Source organism: Pygoscelis adeliae, unplaced genomic scaffold, assembly GCF_000699105.1.
Source record: "Pygoscelis adeliae isolate BGI_AS28 unplaced genomic scaffold, ASM69910v1 Scaffold78, whole genome shotgun sequence".
NCBI lineage: Eukaryota > Metazoa > Chordata > Aves > Sphenisciformes > Spheniscidae > Pygoscelis > Pygoscelis adeliae.
This window is the reverse complement of record NW_008825409.1, coordinates 6,840,782-6,849,279: the sequence shown is the minus strand read 5'-3', so window position 1 is coordinate 6,849,279 and position 8,498 is coordinate 6,840,782. Positions and strand designations below refer to the sequence as shown.

Genomic DNA, 8,498 nt, shown 5'->3' with positions numbered 1-8,498 from the left:
ACTGAGACCTGACTTTAGCATGTCGGATTTAGGCCAACATAGTTAAATGAAATAGGAATTTTTGCTTACCTTCTTCAAGAGTGAGAAGTTGATTTCTGCTTAGGCCAATAAGCAAAGGTGGTGAAATAGAATTAACTTTCTCAAGTCACTGCTATTCCCCAGTTGCTGATTTTTCATCAGCTGTGTAATGTATCTCATTTGGATTTCATTTAAGCATGAATTCCACAAACTATCTTCAAATATCTTTTTCAAAGGTGACTCTTTAAAAACTAAAATTAAAAATTGGTCCATTATATATGTGTGTATATATATCTCTGTGTGCGTGTGTGTGTGTAAATATATAAAAGGCATACATATACGTCCCTTACTGAAAGGCTTTTTCATAATTCACTTGTGATGAGGCTTGCTATAGTATTAGGTGAGTGTTTGGCAGGAATTTGAGATTAGATCATCTACTTCTGGGAAAGGGATTGAATTACTGTTTTTAAAGAAGTAAGGTGCTATGTGTTGATAGTTCACTTCTCAAAGAAGGTGTTTTGGATTGGGAGATTGATTTCAGAGGCAATAATGAACACTTGGAGTCACGTGGATTATTCAAAAGTAAAAAGATTCCTGGCCCCAGAGAAGGGACATAAACTTCCTGCACCATGCTTAACACACTGGGTCATGGAAGGAAGGGCTGGGATCTAGCATAGGCAACAGGAACATGAACTAACCTGGTCAGGAACAGAGATTTTTGGAATACTCTCTGTTCTCATTCAGACTATTCTAAATCTGAAACATTAGAGCTTCACCCATCCATGCTTGAAATCAGGATTTTCACACTTGAGCAAGCTTGAAGTAAGAGCCCATTTCTCCAAACGTTATTTACTTGGCCAGTCAATCTTTGTATTCCTTTTTCTGTTGTGTCAGATAAGAGGGCTTGGTTAAAAACTCAGTCCTTCATCATTCAGTTTCTCCTTGTGCAGCAAAGTCAACGCATTATTTTCTGCCAATCTCTTCCTTTCAAAATATTCTCACAAATTCAGCACAGTACTGCATGATCAATCATGATCTGGGAAAGAACAGACACTGCTTTAAATGCTAATTGTGCTGCAGATCATTTAAGGACACTGAATACATGAATATATGAACTGTCAAATTTGAAATCCCTCTACATATTTGAAGTATTACAGGCTGTGTCCTGTATTATTGGTAGCATAATCTTTACTAGACCTGCAGAAGTATTTGATTTATGAAATTGCTATCATGAGAATCAGGCTGTTCTTACTGTATTTATACATGTGAATGGTATTCTTTGCTATGTTCAACAAATTGAAAATGTGTAAGTGCTAAGAAAATTTCATGACAAAGAAAGAGAAACTTTTTGTTCAGATTAAGCTTGTGTCACTAGAGGGGCAAAATTAAGGTTATTTTATTTGTGCATGTCCAACTTTTATAACACACCATGCCTTCAGGTAAGATTTCTAATAGAATTTAATGTTTAAAGTTATTTATTTATTTCTATAAAAAAGTCCCAGGTCTGTTGAAACATACTGGGACTCAGATGCTTTGTGACTTCTCTACCATATTTTTTAAACAGCTCCAGGATAACTGAAACCTAAATCTGTGGAGTGCTATGGTATGATATTTGTATATGGCACTGACTAAGGTACACTGTGAAAAAGATGAGAACATTACATTTGTCTACATTTCACTCCATTGCCCTTCTCTTAAAAAAATGTCTGTCTTCCCATTGGCAAAGAAGTGATGCCCTCTGGTTTAATTTTGAACAGGTTTGCATGTACTTCAGTATGGAAGTCCAACTTGAACAGTAAGGTGGTTGTTCTACACTGAATATTTAGCTAGACCTTGATTTGTTGCCTCTATTGCAATTACATCTCAGAATCTCAGTTATGTTAGGATAAGGTTAAATATTATATAAGCAGAAATGGAGGCAGTCACTGCCCTAACGAGCTCAGCTTCAATGCACAGAGCAGGCAGACACTGAGAATGAAACTGAGCACTGATGTTCACATCTTGCCATTGCTAGTTACAAGCAGAATCTGTCTCTCTTGAATATTTGGATATGAATCCCCTGTACCAATCACATCCTCCCCCCTTAAGTATTTGGTTATCATTATGTGAAGAGACTAAACAGAGAAACTGCTTTCCCTGTTGCCTAATGGCTGTAACTCTTCTAAATATTATGTCTGTTCCCATTAAAAGTTGTCATTTGCTTCATCAGCACACATGGTCCTTCATTAAAGTCTCTTCTAAAATTGTATCCTTACTATTCTCCTATGACTGAAACACCAATCAGTGAAACTGCTATTTCTGAATCCAAGACTCTGTATTCACAGTATAATTTGATGTTTTGGAGCAATAGTCCCATACGGACTCATTATCTGGAAGAGCTAGCTTGTTAAATGGATGTATCGGAAAGGTCAATAGAAATGGAATTAAGGGGAATATTCTGTAGTCAGATTTTATTTTGTCAGGCTGTTTTATCTGTATATGTGCAAGAGGGGCAGTTTCACAGCAAGCGTGGACTATGAAATCTCAGAGCTCTTCTGCCTAATTCTTCTGAATTTATAGTGTAATTATGTTGCAAATATGGAAAAATTAATTTGTAGAGCCTTTCTATGCTAATTAGTAAGACCAGTAAAAGATGCTCACCTGCTAAATGCCTTTTTTCTTCTGTTTCTAGCTGGTTTACATGATTCCAGTCACCCTGTGTGTTGGTGTTATTAGTGCCTTCCAGCTATCAGCCTTCACTTTCCGAAAGAACTTGGCAGCCACTGTTCTCCTGCTGATACTCTTTGGGTATGTGATTGGAAATGCTACTATGGAATTATAGCTTGTAAGAAACAAAACAGAAATCTTTAGACTTGGTTTGCACCTGCTGCTGGATGCATGATTTTCTCTCTTTGGAAATGATTATGATTCAACAAAAGATAGTGAGAAAACAGGCTGAAGCATGAGTTTGAAAGTTCCATATAGAAGGTGGAGGAAGATTTGCTCATGGATTTAAAAAAAAAAAAAAAAGAAAAAAAAAAAGGACTGGAAATGTTTCAGAAAATACTCAGCCTGTATAACAATCATTTGCTGTTAGAAATTGATTGTATGTTATCTTCCAGAAAATGAGGGAATAACAACATAGTCAGGTCAGAATTTCAGTGCTTAGCTGTGCAGAATATCATCAAGAAGGTAAGAAGTGGCTGTCTTTTATTACAGTTCTACCCATTTTCTCTAATTCGGTAATTTTACATAGCTCCAGGAATTTATATTTCCAATGAGAAGTCTGTCCAATGTGGAGTACTGGGCTGGTTGGAGATTTGTCTCCAAACAGTACTGTGAGAGAGGAAAGTCCTCCCATATCATCCTCTTGCTTAGTTTCACGTGAAAAAACAGTTTAAAAAAGTTAAAATAACTCGTTAAACAAGATTGATTTCTCTATAGAAATAAGGCTGTTGGGCCCTGAACTCAATCAAACTAATGGTCTGTCTATTCTGTTCCTTTAACTCTTCCTACATGCAGTCCCAGGTGATGTGAGAAATGCTGGAGATGAATAGTTACAGGAAAAGCATTCTGAGAAGAAGTTTCTTCCTTATTTCAAGCAATTAATTGTTGCTATCTTTCAAGGGGGAATGCATATCTTATGAGACAGATGTTTAGATAATGAAATATAACTGGTCCATGAGAGAATCACAGAGAAGGAAAGTAGAAAGGACTTTCTGCAAGATCAGGACATGTTCCATTCCAGGAAGAGTCTCAGATAAACACTTAAAAAAACCCCTTACTGTGTTTTATCTTGAAACTGTTTTCAAGATCTCATGCCTCCAGCAACTCCTTTTTTGAAAAAATGTTTCAGTATCTCCATAGCTGGATGTAGTCTTTGAAATTCCAGACTAAGTTTATTTGGGGCCATACTTCATAATTCTCCCTCATCAAACATCTTTTGCATGCCCAAACAAGCCAAGTCCTCTCTTGTAAAAAGGCCTTCCCATTCCCTGGATAATTCTATTTATCATTTTTCCCTATAACTCCAATTTGAGCTCATCTTTCCTGAGCATGAGTGGCCAGACTAGTATGTAATATTCTAGAGGTCATGATGCCAGGATCTTGTAAATAACTCAAATGAAACATCCAAAATTCATACTTTTCTCCTCCTCTATAACACTCTCGTCTTCCTCCTCCTTCCTTCTGCTATACTACTGATTGATTCCTTCAAGTTAAAGGCAGAAATTCTTATCAGTCTTAGTGCAAAGACTTTACACTACTAAATCTCATCCCTGTTTTTTTTTATTGCCTTTACAACTGTTGAATCCTTCTTGTAATCCCGTTGCTGTGACCCTAGCATAAGAATAGCCATCTATAGAGATCTTAGTCAAGCAGCAAATGAACCATACAGTACATACTTGTATGTCTGCTGAAGTCATGACATGTTTTCTGTGGTGTCCTATAGGCTTTGGTCCTGCCCACAGTGTACTACTAAATCCCAGGTGCTAAGAGTTATGCTGGTATTGCTTTAACCAAAATGTTGAGTTAAAGTTTGGGTATTCCAGAAGAAACAAGCATTGACTGAAAAGCTGGACTGTCTTCTAAAAAGTTTTTTGTTGACTGTGGCTTAATCATCTCAGTATAATCCCTCCTGTACTCTTCATCTTTGGCTGACATAACAGATATTATAGTGGTTTTTAAGAAGAAGGTCTATGTATTCAGTGTGTCTTAACATGTATTAAAGACACAATAACTGTCAGTCAGTAAGTTTAACATGTCTCAGGGATACTGATAAATTTCAGAGTTACCGCTTTTCCTACTCTACCCATTACTCTGCCTAACTACACAGTTAATGTGATGAAGCCTATTGTGGTCCTTTTAACCTTCCACAGTACTGTGCATGTAATTCCAATTTATCTGCATTCCATAATGTATTTTTTCCTTTAAAAAATTTATTTTTCTCTTCAGGGTACACTTGTGAGGCATTTCTGACCTAGAATAAAGATAAAAATAGCCCAGTTATATGAAAAAGTTCAACTATGTGCCAGAAGGGGATGTGCTTGAAAGAACAATTAACAGTTTCCTAGTGTGCTACTTTAAAACAGATTTCCTTTAAAAATATAATGATCTCTTAAATAAACTGCATTTTTATCTCTTTTAGCTGATAGCAGAAGTGTTTTATAGTGCAACTGCTTAAGCACTTTTGTCCAAAATGCTCTATCTTTGATACTTACAAAATAACAAATTACAGCTGGAGCTGAAGCTGAAGGAAAAGAAAGAGTTAGGATAGAAATGTAAGCGTGACTGGCAGCTACTTTAAAGGCTGTGTTTGAACATCATACAACTTTAGTATTCCGAAAGTCTTACTCATTTCTTAGCAGCTATAAGCAAACAAATCAAATTTTGCTTTCATTTACAGCAGAGTAACAGCACTCTAAATCATGTCTCTTTCCTGAGCTGTTTCCAAGGATGAACTTGTCTTGTATTTACGGTACCATAATTCAGAGCAAAACTTGGAACAGTGATTTTGGTATGTGCATGAAAGAAAGAAAAGATTGTGTGATTAAGACTGGCAACAGGACACTGAAAAGTATAGTGTGATCTTGAATACTTACAGTCTTCGTCTGACACCCAAATATTAAGTCATTTAACCTTTACCTTCCTGTAAACGGAGGGTAAAATCACTATTACTTCACAGCAGGATTTGAAAGTGTGTTTATTAAGGCAAAGGATTTTGGCATTCTTAGATGAAAAAAGTTCATCTGTAAAATACACAATGCTGAATTTCAAAGGGACTTTTATGGCTTATAACCTAAACTACTGTTTAATGCAGTGAAGAAGTGAATTCACAGATTTTTGGCTAACTAGTTGCTCTTGCATTGAGCTCACTATTAAAAGAAATATATACATATATTAATACTATGTAAGAAGTATTTATATATACAACTATATATATATATACTCCATATATACTTATCATCATGCAATGGTGTATGCTTATACCTATGCTCCTGCAGCCTATATACTATTTGTTTGATAGATATGTCTTGCGCTATGTTGAATGGAAAATAAATTTCCTTTACATGACATTCATGCTCATTAAATTGCCTGGGCTTTTTTTAGTCTTGCTAGACATATCTTACTCTTTATAAAAAATATGACTGCTCCATTTGGATAGGCGTCATTTGACTTGCCAGAATGGAGGGTGCTTTCCCTCCTGCTATAAAGATTTGCAATGAAAATGATGTAACCATGGACGTGCTGTCTTATCATCATTGTGCTATGAAGTAACTATGCACTCATTTTTGATGGCTACTACTCTACTGATAACCTGGTTTAGGCAACAACAACACTAACATGATCTCTGGCAAATTTCAGTTCTCAGATATCACTGGCACAAATATTAGTTCCAGTTCAAGGATTAGTGCTTTTTTCTTTTTTTTTTTCCCATTTTTTGTTTTCTTTTTTTTTGTTTTGTTTTCTTCTTTTTTCTTCTCTCTCTCTTTGCTCACTCTCTCTTTCCTTTTTTGTTCTTTTTTCTTTCTACGAAAACCTCTAAGAAAAGCTGATTGCTCAGCATCCATGATTTAAGCTTCAAATATTTGGTTTTAATTCTATATCTGTGTAAGAGGTTTGTTAAGGTGCATGGTTTTGCAATCATTCAGAAATCAGGGTTGTGAGCTTTCTGGAACAGTGAAAGTAAATATATGCAGTTGATATATGCAAAAATGGATCATATCTGCCCATCACATGGCAGTAGCTCTGTGTACATCTGTGGAATCATAAGGTAATTTAATAAAGAAAACATAATGCAAATTTGTCCTTTTTTCTCAGTTAGTCAAAAGAGTTGTTTGCATATCTTAAAAAGAAGGAGTAACTATTTTTTTTTTCTAGTATAACAACTGCCTTTTTTTTTTTTTTGGTGAAGCCAAAATATAACTAACTTGTGGTAATTTTGTTTCTTAAAACTTTCAGATATGCAACTTTACCATGGATGTATCTTGTATCCAGATTCTTCTCAAGTTCAGATGTAGCTTTTATTTCTTACATCTCCTTAAATTTTGTGTTTGGCCTGTGTGCCATGCTGGTGACTCTCTTACCTCGTTTGTTAGCTATAATTTCCAAAGTGCAGGTCAGTATAAAACCTTTGCGTTACGTTACTCATAAGTGATATGTATGCACACACATATGTGTGTATATGTTCTTGTACATAGATGTATGTATGTTTATACATATGCACAGACAAGATTTTTTCCAGCAGAAAAACTTATGTGTTTTAAACATCCATGATTTTTCTGTCCTAGCATATACTTTATTGCTTGTTACCATCTTGAATTTTAAGTTGTTTATAAAAAAAAAAAAATAATTGCGCTGTAATAACAGAAAAACAGCGTTAATTGAAACCTTGACATTTTCCAGACCATTAAGTTGTAATTGGCACATAATGGGAGCTGTTCTGGTCCATTGAATAGATTATATGCATTGTAAAATGTGTTTGTATAATACTGACATAAGAGTTAAGCCGCATATTCCTAAGATCTGTAACGCACTGTATGAATAGTAATATGCATTCTCACTCCAAGTATGTAATTTTTATTAGTCATAGTGGTAATTAAGAAACTTGACAGAGAGGAGATCCAGAATGTGTATGAATATCTATGCATGTACCAGGTCAAAAATTTCATGTTTGAAGTCAAATCTGGATTACATCAGTGAAGTTTAGAGGCAAATTTGGTGTTGACCTGGGTTTAAGTTGGTGATTTGGAATTAATAGCATTCAAATATTAAAATTTTAAGAAAATAGAATGATCATGGCCACATGTGTTTTGTTACTGTCTGAGAACCTCAACTGAAATTAGAATCCCATGGCCCTAGGCACTCCAAAAATACAATCAGAGAGGAACCCTGCCCCAAAATAATTCACAATATGCTCTTCTGAAATTAGTTCACCTTGAGTGAGATTCGAATGCTGTATCCAGCTTTGTAAGTGTGCTTACTATGCTGTTGGAGAAAACTAATTTTTTTCCTTCCCACCTCTCCCCTCCCCCAAATCTTAATACAGAGTTTTCAGAACATCTACAATATCCTCAAATGGGCGTTCATCGTATTCCCACAATTCTGCTTAGGCCAGGGTTTAATAGAACTTTCATACAATCAGATCAAGTTTGACCTGACCAGCAACTTTGGAATAGACTCATATGTGAGCCCCTTTGAGATGAATTTCCTGGGCTGGATTTTTGTGGAAATGGCCCTGCAGGGAACGCTACTTCTTCTTTTACGGCTTTTTCTTCATTGGGATCTCCTCCAGAAACCAAGGTGTGTTACCATTTGTATTCTGCCATAGTGGACACTTGTCCTGGTTTCGGCAGGGACAGAGTTAATTTCCTTCCTAGTAGCTGGTACAGTGTTGGGTTTTGGATTTAGGATGGGAACAAAATTGATAAGGCACCGATGTTTTAGTTGTTGCTAGGTAATGCTTACACTGGCCAAGGACTTTTTAGTTTTCCATGCTCTAC

At 35.8% G+C, this 8,498-nt stretch overlaps 1 protein-coding gene across 1 annotated transcript in view; it reads left to right on the top strand.

The window, feature by feature from the left end:
- The window catches only part of ABCA13 (ATP-binding cassette, sub-family A (ABC1), member 13), a 211,841-nt gene that overhangs the window by 154,435 nt on the left and 48,908 nt on the right, over positions 1-8,498 (top strand). Inside the window, exons 47-49 of the mRNA XM_009330486.1 lie at positions 2,690-2,805; positions 6,958-7,114; positions 8,045-8,298. Coding sequence (XP_009328761.1) covers positions 2,690-2,805; positions 6,958-7,114; positions 8,045-8,298 — 527 coding nt within the window. The remainder of the gene's footprint in view (positions 1-2,689; positions 2,806-6,957; positions 7,115-8,044; positions 8,299-8,498) is intronic.